Here is a 13,513-nt window from a genome sequence, read left to right as displayed (position 1 = left end):
CATCTCTCAAATTTCAACTTTTTTGGACAACAAACATACAATAAGTAAATTACATGTTAGACCAGTGACATAACTTTATCGTTCAATTATTTACACTTTTAGCATAAATGATTTTATATCACTAGCTATTTTCCTGAAATGTTTAGGGCTTTTTCTGAAAGACAAATTAAATACAAGCTAGGTCACAACCTAACTAAAAACTTATGTGTCTTTACCTCTGCTAAAAGGAAACAGAGGGAAGAGAGCAATATCATGAGCAGACCTCTTAATTTCTTAAACTAAAGACAAACAAAAACCAGCAAAGGTTGGATCCTGAGCTTTACTGTAAGTAAATAATGTCCAGTTTTCAGAAAAGTAAGGACAGAAAATGTAAGTTTGCAGTTGTTAAAAGGTACACATTACACACAGGCTATCTTCCTCATTACTTTTTTTAAAAACTGACATGACATCTAAGTATAAACTCATGTCCCATCCCACCTTCTAAGACTTAAAGTTTGCATATAAATGCACATCCACAAATATATATATATATATATCCACACACGCATATACAAAAAAAAAATCAATGCATGTTTACAAAATACAGTTTACTTTGTTATAATAAAAGATAAAAACAAGGTTCAATTAGAAAAAAGAAAAAAAGTTATATTAAAATCTTGTGCATCATTATAATTGTTACCTGAAAACTAGTAATTCTGCAGTAATTAGCATAGAACTGAAAAATATTTTCAAAGTGACAAAGTGATAGATTCCTTTACTTCTACTAAAAGTTACTGAGAACCACTCCATGCAAGAACTGTTATGTTGTTCCTTCAATCAGACAAAAAAGATGCTATAACGTTTGACTAAGTACTTAACAACCTCAAGTACTTATTTTTGAGTATATCATAAAAAGCGGATATCAGACAAAGATTTTAAGCAATTTAATAACTTCTCATTACCTAACAGGGAGGGTTCGGTCTCCTTTCCGTCGGTCCATCTCTCTCTGAGGAACAGGGTACCAACGAAAATTCAGCTTCCAGTTGAATCCACCATAGGTCATGTCAGAACCTGCCATATATTCAAAGGTGTCATCACTGATTACATCAATGATGGGACACACTACTGTCCTCCTAGGGAAAGGAAAGAAGCAAAATTGTTAAATTTTGAACTAATAAAATCTATTAATCAAAAGGGTAAAAAAGATGTTTGGTTTTTTTTTTTTAATTATTGCTTTTACACATGTAGTTGAAATTTTCATACCATCTCTTAACAACATTATTAAATAAATTAACAGGAAGCATAGTAAAATTCTGTCTTATAATTAAAAATCTGACACAATTTTGGCCATGCCAGATCTTTTTTTAAATCATATTTTCATTATCACCAGTAATAAATATTCATCCCTCTGCAGACAGAAATAATGATCCCAACTTTCTCATTGCTACAGAGTGATTAGATAGAAAACAAGAGGTTCTTGTTTCTAGTTGAGTGGTAAAAGTAATTTGCATGTTTTGAAATGAAAACTTGGATATTAACTCTGGGTATTTTTATACATCCTCAGGACTAAGAGATGACAGTAATTGTTAACAATGTACAACTACTGCATCACAGTTGACAGAAAGTGGCCTCGTTGTCCACTGTCCTGACATTATTAACACACATATTCAGAAACCAATTCTAATTATCCTAAAGACACTTAAATAACCATGCTCAAAGCACGCTTCTTCTCATGGGAAGCTCTGTAAAGATTCAGAGGCTGCTTGCAACTCAATTCAAAGGACTTAAGTCGAGATATTTACACAAATTGTAACAATGTACGTATTGTAGTCTCACAAACCTTATTAATGATAACAGAGTTTACTTTGTCTTTGAACAGTGCTGAACAAAGATTCTTCGCTATTTGTAGCTCACTCATCATGTAATGCTACATTTTGTAGCATCAAATTTAAAGTGTGATTTTTATCTATAAAAATAAAAAACTAGGGATCTTTAGCACCATGTTGTATTCTATTTAATATGTAGACTAATAGCCTAGTGCACAACTACAGCTACTGTTCAGAGGTAGGGATATTTTATAAAGCAGACAATCCTCTCACCTTCATCCCCAATACAATTTCCATTGTGTATATAAGTGCAGATCAGCATGATTCCAGTAATTATTCTAACTTTAGAACATACATCCCAGAAGACAAAGACACAGCCCAGATTTCCACAATGAAAACCATTATGTAATAAAGAAATCACAACGAGAGCCTGGAAACAGTTCTTGTTCACAATGTTGGTGCTACACAAAATCAGGGCTTGATTCCTTTCTCAAGAATATCTACTCAAATTCATGAAGGAATAGGCCAAGCTGCAGAATGAACACCTCAATTTCCCCCAATTCCTCAATTTCAATCATTGCTCCTGCTATTTAACACATTATTCCATGCATCCCAATATAGACTTTGCTTGAAACAGAGTTTTACTTTTAAAAGTTTAACTGAATTAGCCTTTTATCCTTACACCAATGACAATTTATTCAGCTCTTCAGAAAGTAGATATTTGCTTGTAGGCTATTTTGTAATACTTGGAAAATTTCTTAATAAGTGAAAAAACTGAAGATGGGTGAATAGATGGATAATTACCTGTCAGCTTTGATCCTTGCCAGCAGAGGTTCAAGCCAGCCTACTGTACATTCACAATGAGCATCTAGGAAGGTGATGACCTGGCCTTTAGAAGCAGCAGCCCCCTTTAATCTTGCTCTGATCAATCCAGAACGCTGTTCCATTCGAATCACATGGACAGGTACTTTTAATTTTTTCACATAACTCTCCAGTGGTCTTTTCAAGAAGTCTGTAAAGAATGATCAAAACTGTTAGTTATGTAGTTCAGCTTTTTTTTTTAATGGAGAGACTTGAATCAAGACACATTTCCCCTGTTCTTGTCTATCCTTTTTCTACTTTCTCAGATAGTTTCCTCTACACTTCACAATACTCCTTTCCACATCTTCCAAGTGTTTCACTTGATAGCACAGAAAGTTCTTCCTCCTCTTTATTTCTTCATTATGGAAAACCCAAAAAGGAAGAGAAGATTAGACACTTAGACAAAACCAAGATGGAATTCACAAGTATTTACAGCAGAGAAGATGTGATGCTTATTTTCAAACACATGCATAAGTGCTCTTGGACTTCTCTACCAAGGAAATACAGAAATGTTTTGACCAGCTGAATATAATGAATTGCCTCTGACAGTAATGCAACTTACAGATAATTTCTTTGTGAGAAGTTTAAAACACAATCAAACTGATCTTTCAATTGTGCTTTCTCTACAGTTTTCTGGGTAATATTTTTTATATTAGATTATCACCGTAACAGCTAAAAAAAAAAAAGATAATAAGCTATACATAAATGAGAATCTGTAACACCAACAAATCTCAAAGTAGCACAAATTATGAAGAACAGCAGTCAGTTACCATACACCCAGAGAGTCAAAATTACTTACACTGCAAAGAGCTACTGGGTTGTGATGATTGATGCCAAAGAAAGAACAAAGAAGTGAGGGAGAACGCAATGGACGGTCACAGAAACAGACTTCTGCAATAACTTACAGTTTCAAAATGTGTAAAAAAGGCAAAATAGCCTTACTGCTCAGCTATGGAATATTAGATTGTACACTCAAAGCACATGGGAGTAGAAAGTTGTACCACAACAGTGCATGGCCTGTATCAGGATTTCAGTGCCTCATACAAAAATAAGTGTGACACTGGAGGGGTGGGGGGGAAGCTCAGCATGAACTCTTAGTGACCCTTTTGTAAACCTCAAGAGGGAGGGTTGACTTAAAGGTGATTACCAATCCTTACCACTTCTCCAGATGAATGAGTTCTAATTGCCTTCTCGTGTTTTTCTGTGCATTGTTGGACTGCCACTAAAACCCACAGAAATAAGTTCTGACATGTCTTGAAAGCTAAACTGCGCTAAAAGTACATAAGAGTTTGATACATCTAAATATTTGTCTCCAGAAAAACTCAAAGCATCTTAATTCTTATTTTGCATATGAGCAGAGACTCAAATTATTACATATTTCTTAGTACCAACCAAGTGTACATGTCAGAACATTTTGCAAGGCTTTTGGGGTGGAGCACAGAGATCATAACTGAGTCTGTAGCAAATAGAGCCTCATCTCTTTACAGTGTAGCTTTCCAAAGCCACTATTTTAAAAGAACTATTATCAGGGCTATGTTAATAGCTTTAATGTACACATGATGTACATAGAGAGAGTGTGCAGCATTTCTCTCTATGCTCATGAGCAAGTTACACAAATCAATATGTTTCTCTGCACATCTCAGGTGTAATACTGATAAGCTCTCAAAGTAGTTCCATCCACTTTAAACTTAGAATGAATTACTATGGCCTGTGACATTGGTTCTTGAATGTAGTTACATTAACAGAATGGTAAAATTCTGGAAGAGGGAAGAGAGAAAGATTGCAATAATACAAATGCAGCCAGTCAAGAACTTGCATAAAACACAAACTTACATACAGAAAGTCATGCTCAATGTATTGCATTTGAAAATCTTGAGTCCTAACTACATTTTATCAGTAAAGTATTTAAAATTTCAATTTATCAAGTACTTTTAATTTCTTTTTCTCTGTGAAAGAATCAGAGATGTGTGCAGTGTTTTCACTACAGAGGGAAAAAGGTTAAGAACAGTCCTTCTCTCATGTTTAACCATGCCCATAAGAACATTCTTATGAACTATCACCTGGTTCAAAACTGCAGAAGGGACTATTCCCAGAAACAAAACATCGCGACAGACCTCCAGTAACTTTGTCCTTAAAATATCACTAGAGCTCCAGCAAAACATGGAGAAAAGATAAAGCTTGATCTCTCATCCCTATAAAAGCATAGTAAATAATTCAGGCATCCAGATTTCTGAAGTTCTTCTGCTACCAGCAGTTAGGGTAAAATGTTCAAATCTAAGCAGCTATTTTCCCTCCAGAACGCTCTAAGAGCAATACACATCCCTTACAAATTGCTGCCTTTGTTTAAGTAGCAGGAAACTAGCTTTTTTGATTAGTCATGCATCCAGAAACTAGTAATAGTTTTTTTAAGGAAGACTTGATTTTTTCCCTTAGAGAAAAAAAAAAACCCAAATATTTGCATAATCTTTTAATGAATGTAATACACTTTGGCCTACAAGAAACATCAGGATAGAGCCACGAAGATGACTTTTTATTCAAATCTATTGAGGATACTAAATTCTATATTGAACACTGAGATGAGAAGTTTCATGCATTACAAAATCAGCTGCTTATAAACGACCCAGGATTAGAGCTAACTAATTTTTTAGCATTGCTTCATATACTTCACAACAGATTGAGGTTTGATAATATTTAAAAAAACCCCAAACATCTCCACAATACTTCTAATTTGGAACATTAAGAATTCATGTAGTTTCACAGGTATAACTATAACTCTTTGTGGTGGATATTCTTTTCAAGTCTTTTCTCTGTCAAAAGGGTGCATAGTTTCACCTCGGACTGAGAACCTTCTGTGGAAGTAGCAGAACAAAGGAAGACAAAAGAGCAAATATATTCAGTTCAAGTCAACTAAGTGCATTAGTTGAAAAATACTTTGCAAATTCTATTACCAAGTCACACTGATATGAATATAAATGAAAAATTATATTTCAACCCTTTTTGTATTATTAAACTACACTAAACCACAGGTTTATCATTTTTATAAGCATGCAAACATGTTTTCTTAAGAAGTACGAATATTTTTGTAAGTATTGTTGTCAGGACTTAGTTGCAGTCACTTTGCTTTGACCTGCATCTCTGTAGCTAAGTTCTGTGGATGTGGTCTATCCTGATGCCACACTTGGCTACTGGGTGCTGGTCTAGTCAGAGGTACCAGCTAATCGTGATTTCTCCTGTTAACTGTGTCAAACTAGTTACCAAAGATCAATACGTCAAAATTAAAATTGCAGTTGTGATAAGTAACTAGAGAACAATTTTACAGATACATCTTGTTTCTCCAATGCTTTTCTTTTGGGTGTAAATAAATGCATGCTATTATGCAAATTCATTCTTCTAAGAGCATGACACTAGCAGGTACAAAGTGTGCTTCAGGCAGACTGAATGCTTACTTTATTCCAATTAAAATGACTCTGATGTTAGAATTCAATATACAATACTCAGGCTGAACATTGTATTTTTCTGGAAAAGTACGCTGGTTTAATTCAACACAAACAGAATGCTTAAGTAGCAAACACAACCCCTTCACATCTTCAGGCATCGTACCCTTCTGTTTTGTTTAATGTAAAAGCATGCTTGATGGAACCATAACAAGCTCTTGGAAAACAGAACAAAAATAACCCTTCTCAGTAATTGTTGAAAATAACAACAAATAGAAGATGCCTAAGTGATCTGAAATGAAGATCACAGGCTTCAAAAAGAAATGCTGGAACAGGTTCAGTAACAGCACCAAAGGAAGTATGAAATGCTCTATCTTTCAGCCTGGAATTCAGTTAATGTATTTTTACTACCAAACCCAGAAAGAGAAAATTTATCTAGAGAAAACCACATGCTTTTTTAAGTGGACTAAAATCCTGTGATTCATAGTGAGGACATCTTATTTCTTATTGCTTATTGCTCATTGAAATTGATTTTTTTCTAAAACAGAAACTGAAGAGGCAAAACATAAGTAATATGATGTCTACATATTCTAATATTAGCTTGCTCTTTATTTCTAGGTCATACTAAAAGCTGACCTGTCACAAATAATAATTAGCACTGATTTGAATTAGTGCTAAGAACTGTTTTGATAAATAAAAAATAGAATTTTTTACATGAAGGTTTTTAACAACAAATCAAGAAGTATAATTACAAATTACCCACAAGTGCAAAAAGCAAAAATTTGATGCTGTGTCTTTGAAAAGGCAAAATTTGATCATGCCTCTCATTTAATCTGGAACACGTTTCTGTGGCACTTTGCATAGGCATTTCTCCTCTGCTGCCGGAATGTAATTGTATTTAATGCTTCTGTTCTTTCTTCCAAATTGCACTGGAATTAGCTGAAGCACTCAGAGTTGGGTAAAAAAGGAAAAGAAAAGCAAGTGAGGGTGCCCAAGAGAGGAAAGGAGCAGAGACAAGTGCAAACACAACCCGAGTGTGTGTGCTGTGCTTCCCCAGGAAAGCAGAGCGGCGGGAGCTCAGCAGGCTGATGGGATCTGTCCGTGCTCCACAGGCAGCCGTGCCCCACACCGACCCAGCCAACCAGCCAGGCATCAGGCACACACACAGAGCCTGAAGGGGCAGCTCAGTGTGTTTGTTACTGTCTAAGTGGCAGAGCAAACATCCCTTTCTAATGCTCTTCAGATACAAAAGCTCCCCTTAACCACAGTAAGTACCCTAAAACCTTCCCTTACACTGTAACCTGTGTATCATGGGGCTACCTGGGGCAAATCCAGCTCCTCTCTTCATATGCACAGATCTTGGGCAGATCTTGTCACCTGGACAACAGTCAGACATCTTACTCTGAAGATGGAATTACCATAGGCAACAAAACATGAATTTTGCATCACTAGAATGAGAAGCAACAGGCTGAGATGCCAGCATGCTGTAAAACCCTTTTATGTCTTACACACGGGAATTCCTTCTGCCTACAACTGGTGACTCTCAAGACTTTTTCTTTAGTGGCCTACTGCATTGTTCCAGTAGAAAACTTTCAAAATAAAAATAGAATTTAAAAAAAGGTGGATCAATATAAAAATTATAGACATGTTTTATTTAGCAAACCTGTACTACCCTCTCACCTTCATTTGCCAACACAATGAAAAAAAGTACTTCATAACCCATACCATGAAGAAATATTAAGTAAAGAATAAGCCAAATATCAACTAATAACCAAAATTAAATGTAAAGTATTATATAGACTATTATTTTAATTTCTAATATACGGCAATTAAAAATACTATGAAGATTAAAATCTAAATAATATTATTATATTTTACCAAAAAATCAGCTTCAGGTTTTGTGTATTACACATGGCAAGTGTCATTCTGTAGCATGGAGTTTTCATTTGGAGCACTATTTATTAAGAAATGGAACCTCCTGCAGCACAGAAACTGAATTTTAACTTCCCATGAATGGAATAATCAAAATTGATCCCTCTGAACACCGAGCCTACGGTGGCAGTGACAGTAAATTTAAATGTGTGCAACAAACAGAGCTGCCTTTGCTATTATTCACCAGGTGATTCAACTATTAAACACCCTCAAGCTGTATGAATGTGATCAAATTCTAAATGCAAAACACTAAAACTGTAGCAAAACACAAAGTCCATGCTGCCAACAGAAAAGCAAGCAGACAGATGAAGTTACACCAGCTTTCAGTGCAGAATGATCCATCTGTATTTCAAAACGGGCATTGCTCCCTCTGCCTTCCTCTGCCCCAGGTGCTGTGTTTTGCTGAGGAGGGCTAAGCCCACATCAAGGATGTCGGAACACAGGAAATTCCTCTGACTGCCCTGGAGGACTCGAGACCCTGACAGGGGGCTTGGAGACCTTGACACAGAGCCCAAGATCCCTGTGCCTTTGATCTTGCCCATGGAAAAAAATTACCACCCTTATATGAGGAATTACAAGCCATGAAAGTTAAAGTAGAATGATAACGAATTTATCACAGGGTGAGAATGTAGAATTTTGGGGTTTTTAGAATGAGGGTTCAGGAGGCAAGATGGAGGAATCTGGGTGTGTCCAGTCTTTCTCCTTCTTCTTCTTGGCCTCCATCTTCTGCCATGATGGTGGCACTTTTGGATTGGTTAAGAGTAGAAACACATGGTCTAACATAGGTGATAGGTATTGGGAAGTTATGGTAAATAATATACACATAGTTATTAGTATAAAAAGATAACACTGCCCCAAGGGCAGCCAGTGTGCCTCAACCCGACCTGCCAGACAGACCTGCGGCAGGTCAGAGAAAGAAATAGTAAGAAAGAATAAACTGTAGCAAGCACAGGCCCTGCAAGGGGCAAACAGAGGCCTAAAGATAGGAAATGTCCAGTCATGGTGAATAGCTAGAAGCCCTTCTCTTCCACCTTCAGACCCCTGCTTAGCTCTCTGTAACCCTATAGGTTACTCTCCTTTAAGCCCTGCTATTGGACAATTTCTGATCCCCCTGTATCCTATATAATGGGCTGGTTTAGCCTCTTCTGGTTAGAAGAGCTGTCACTGGAACCTTCACAGACCACCCAACAAAGACATCGGTGTGGAACATCAGAACTGCCTTCTCCTCTCTCCCCTGCGTCTGCCTGCCTGGGCACCCAGCAAGCTAAGAGCTGAAATCACAATGAGCTAATCATCACTAAAGAGCTGATATCACTGAAGCATGCTAGGTTGCTAGAGGCTGAGAACTGCTTGAGTATTCGGGCAGTCTGTCCCATAAGAGGACTGAGCTATCCGGACCCGTGCAGCCTGCTCGGGGTCAAACTTGACCCCAGCAAGAGGCTGCGTAAATAAACAACCTTGAGAACGAGAACAAAAGAATCCTGACTCCTTCTTCGACTGCCAGGCTGGGAAAAGGGACTTGTAGCAGAGATTCTGAGAGAAGCCAGCTTCGGTGTTGGAAGCGCAAGGAGCAGCAGGTTGGGCGCGGGCGCCGTCCTTACCTCTCTCGCTGGCGTCGTCGACGAGCACGATCTCCTCGAGCATGTGCCGCGGGGAGCGGTTGATGACGCTGTGCACCGTGCGCAGCAGCGTGCTCCACGCCTCGTTGTGGAACACGATCACCACGCTCGTCGTGGGAAGGTTGTCCGCGTACACCTTCGTCTTACACCTGCAAACCAAGGTAAAGCAGGTATTCGTAAAGGTCAAGGCTCCAGTTAGAGCTGCAATTCTGAGGTTCCCTCTTGAGGATCGCTACTAACATCCCAGATATATCAATTTTATGCAGAGTGTGACAAAGGAGCACACAGTGCACATTTTATACATGCTCAAAGTGCTATAAAGTTCACCAAATAAAAAGAGAATTATATTCACTTTCCAAAGTTAGCATGGAAAATCATAAGTTTACCTCTCCTAACAGCATATATAGGGCATTTGTGTAAACTATGACATACACTTCAAGTGATCCCACATGGCCACCCCACACCCCAAATTTTTACATTCTGCAATGCTATTTTGAAACAAATGATGTTTTCATTATCGTCTAGAAAAATCAATACACTGTACACAAAGTACTGATCACAATTTTGAAAAAAATCCAATTCTGCTCTAAAAAACAACCACACAACTACAAGTGTTCTCTGAACAGATCTGCTCCTCCTGTACATTTAAAAATTACAGTTACTTATGTAAGCTTTGATGTTATAAATTCTTTAAGAATCCAAATTAAAGGGATATATGCAGATCTCAAATGACAGGAAAACACCGAGGTGGAAAAAGAAATATATTCAACAGAGCTCCATTCCAACAAAAAAGCTTTTATTAGATCCCAAATTGTTGAGTCAGTTCACTGTAATGTAACCTGATCTAAATGCTACAATACATTAACACGTATTTATTCACCCTAACAGCAGCAGTGTCCAAGGGCTTGAGAAGCACAGAGTGCATATCCTCTACCCTGAAGATCCAAAAGCAGTGCTTAAGGAGCAGCCTGCCAACACAACAGATCACGGTGTCAGCATCCAGTACCATGCCAAACAGTGACACGAGGAATGTCAGCCAGAACTAGGCTCCCAACATCAATATTTTATTAGCTGGATAACTCATTTAGCCAGAGCTCTTCTCTGAGCAGCTCTCACAGCAAACCAGCATTTCAGATCTGAGGTGGTGACAAAAGCACAGCATGCACAGACATCTCAGAAAGGATCAGTAAGTCCAGGTGCAAATGAAGAAATACCTGGAACGGCTTCTGTGAAACCATTTCTGAGAATTGAAGCAGTCAGGTCAGGCACTATCTGCCTTCAATATTATGCCTACTTATTATACAACTATGCCAAATTTAATTATTCATCACACTGAACATTATAAAATCTTTATGGAAAGCTCCCATATATCCCTACGTTATCCTGATTTATTTCACATGTTAAAAAAAAAAAAAACTTGCAAAGCATGCCAACTGAAAAAGCTACTTCTTTGGTATACCTTGAAAAATAAAACAGCTTTTCACAAAAACACTACGAATTTCAGATGAAAAATTCAATCATAAGCCAAATAATTTTATCGCCATGTTTGCCATTTGTTCAGTCTACTTTGCTACTTTAAACCCAAAATGTTTTATTCCTTCTGCTGCACTGCTCCCTAGACCAGAAAATAAGTTTCTGATTGTAGACCTTCAGCTACAATAGTAATACAAATCTACCAATTGCTCCTCTACTTTTGGAAGAATATTTGTAAAAAAGTTGAGAGAAGCCTGTTAGCAGTTCTCTACGAAAAACAGTAACAATGTGTCATTCTCCAGAAATATCATGCTGGGATTGCCACAGGATCTACTATTGTAGTATGAAATCTCTCATCTTCAGCCTTACCTTTTATCATGGTTTTACAGAAGATTTTATTTTACTGAGCTCAAATCAATGAGCTGGTATAAACATGAGCCAAGTGATCAGGGCCTACAATGTTTATACAGCATTGCACTGTCTGAAGCACAAATAAATCAAAACATTTGAAATCTGTCATTGAGGGGAAGCTTTTTAGCACTAACAGGAAGGCTTACAGGAGCTTTTTGGGGACCCTCCTCCCCAACTGCAAGGCATTCCTCCTGCTCTGTCCTGCAGAAGGTGAATCTCCACCTTGCCAAAATGGAGTGTGTCTATTCTCACCCTCCAGCGAATAGAGAGAGAATTTTTGCTCCAGCTTGCTCAGCCCTTCCTGGAGTAAGAGTTTAGGAGTGACCCTGCACTGGCACTTGGCTGCTGGCTGGGTTTAACCCATGGCATGTGTTTACCAAAGTGTAAAAGGCAGCCAGGAGTAACACAGGGGTGGTTTCAAACCAAAACTGGCTGGGCATTTTTGAAAGTTATTCTAAACAAAGCGTTTGGTATTAAATGATTCTGGATTCATTGATACAGGCAAGACAAATGAAAGGGTTGAAATATAAGACCTTGTTTTTAATATTCCTTTTATCTGCCCTTCTATATATACCTTTTAGCTATATCTGTACAAATTGCTATGAATACATACAAATAAAGCCTCTTGTTTTGAATTTGGAAAACACTGGTAACTCCTTCTGCCCCAGGAATATATTGCTGCAGAACATAAGACAAAATAGAACACTTGATGCCCATGATTAGACATTAGTGTTCTAACGAAACCTCATGTTTTATTCTATTAACAAACATTTAAATTAAGAATTCTTTTGTCTTTCATTTGAAAACAAATTACCCCAGAAAGGAGTATTACAGAATTTAAAATAAAGCATTAGCTTCAACCAAGTTATGCAACATTAGAAGCAGAATAAAACCATGAGGAGTATGACACACAGGCTATGAATTAAGGACAATTTGAATTTTAATGAGCTACCAATACATTATGTTCCTTTTGTTGGATCATGCCTCAAACTGTTTTAAAATTGAGTGCATAACATCAGGAAGGCATACCATCCCCAGCAATTTAATGAAGACTCCAAACAGCAGCTGAGAATGTCTACTCCTCATGGAAAGCATCATCCTTCCTTTAATCTACAGCATTCACTGTAGATTATGCAAACTCTCAACTAATGTGTCTCTAAATAATATATTATTTAAATTGTGGAAACTCCCCAAAAACATCATATATTTTAAATACAGAGACAGAAAAAAAAAAATAGCTCAGATTGTTAAAATACAGAGTAATGGCATTTGTCTTCCCAAGTCACTGTTACAGGTGATGGAGCCCCGCTTCCCTGGAGATGGGTGAACACCTGCCTGCCCATGGGCAGTGGTGCATGAATTTCTTGTATCACCTTCCTTGCCACACGAGTGCCTTTTACTTTCCTGATTAAACTGAATATCTCAACCCATGAGTTTTTTCACTTCTACTCTTCTGATTCTCTCCGTCAGCACACTGTGGGGGCAGTGAGCAAGCGGCTGCATGGGGCTTAGTTGCCAGTCGGGGTAAAACCACAACAGAAATAAAGGAGAAAATTACATAAGAAATAGAATTAAAATTATCAAAGATTTTTAATGCTCTGTCAAAATCAGAGTTGAGAAAAAATAATTAAGTTTAGTACCAGGCTTTTTTAAGCTGTTTTACAAAAACACTACTATAAAGACATGACTCTGCCTCTGCAGACCTTTGTAAGGTGCTCATAATTACTCTTCACAGAATTTTATCTTTTTGCAGTCTTGCATCACACATTCAGAATATTGAGTACTGCATTCTGGTCTGGGGTCCTCAACATAAGAAGGACATGCACTTGTTGAAGCAAGCCCAGAGGAAAGCCACAAAGATGTCTGAGGGCACCTCTCCTATGCAGACAGGCAGAGAGAGCTGGGGTTGTTCAGCTTGGAGAAGAGAAGGTTCTGGAGAGACCTTATAGCACCTTCCAGAACCTAGAGCAGGTATAAA

General features: G+C 37.6%; 1 protein-coding gene across 1 annotated transcript in view; it reads right to left on the bottom strand.

The window, feature by feature from the left end:
* Window positions 1-13,513, bottom strand: part of GALNT1 (polypeptide N-acetylgalactosaminyltransferase 1) — an 86,804-nt gene that overhangs the window by 14,699 nt on the left and 58,592 nt on the right. Inside the window, exons 5-7 of the mRNA XM_054284693.1 lie at window positions 9,634-9,800; window positions 2,610-2,817; window positions 942-1,112 (exon numbers count right to left, since the gene is read on the bottom strand). Coding sequence (XP_054140668.1) covers window positions 942-1,112; window positions 2,610-2,817; window positions 9,634-9,800 — 546 coding nt within the window. The remainder of the gene's footprint in view (window positions 1-941; window positions 1,113-2,609; window positions 2,818-9,633; window positions 9,801-13,513) is intronic.

The sequence above is a fragment of the Melozone crissalis genome, unplaced genomic scaffold (genome assembly GCF_028551555.1).
Source record: "Melozone crissalis strain CALT ecotype California unplaced genomic scaffold, PUWL_Pcris_2 ptg000042l_1, whole genome shotgun sequence".
Lineage (NCBI taxonomy): Eukaryota > Metazoa > Chordata > Aves > Passeriformes > Passerellidae > Melozone > Melozone crissalis.
This window is presented reverse-complemented; position numbering and strand designations above follow the sequence as displayed.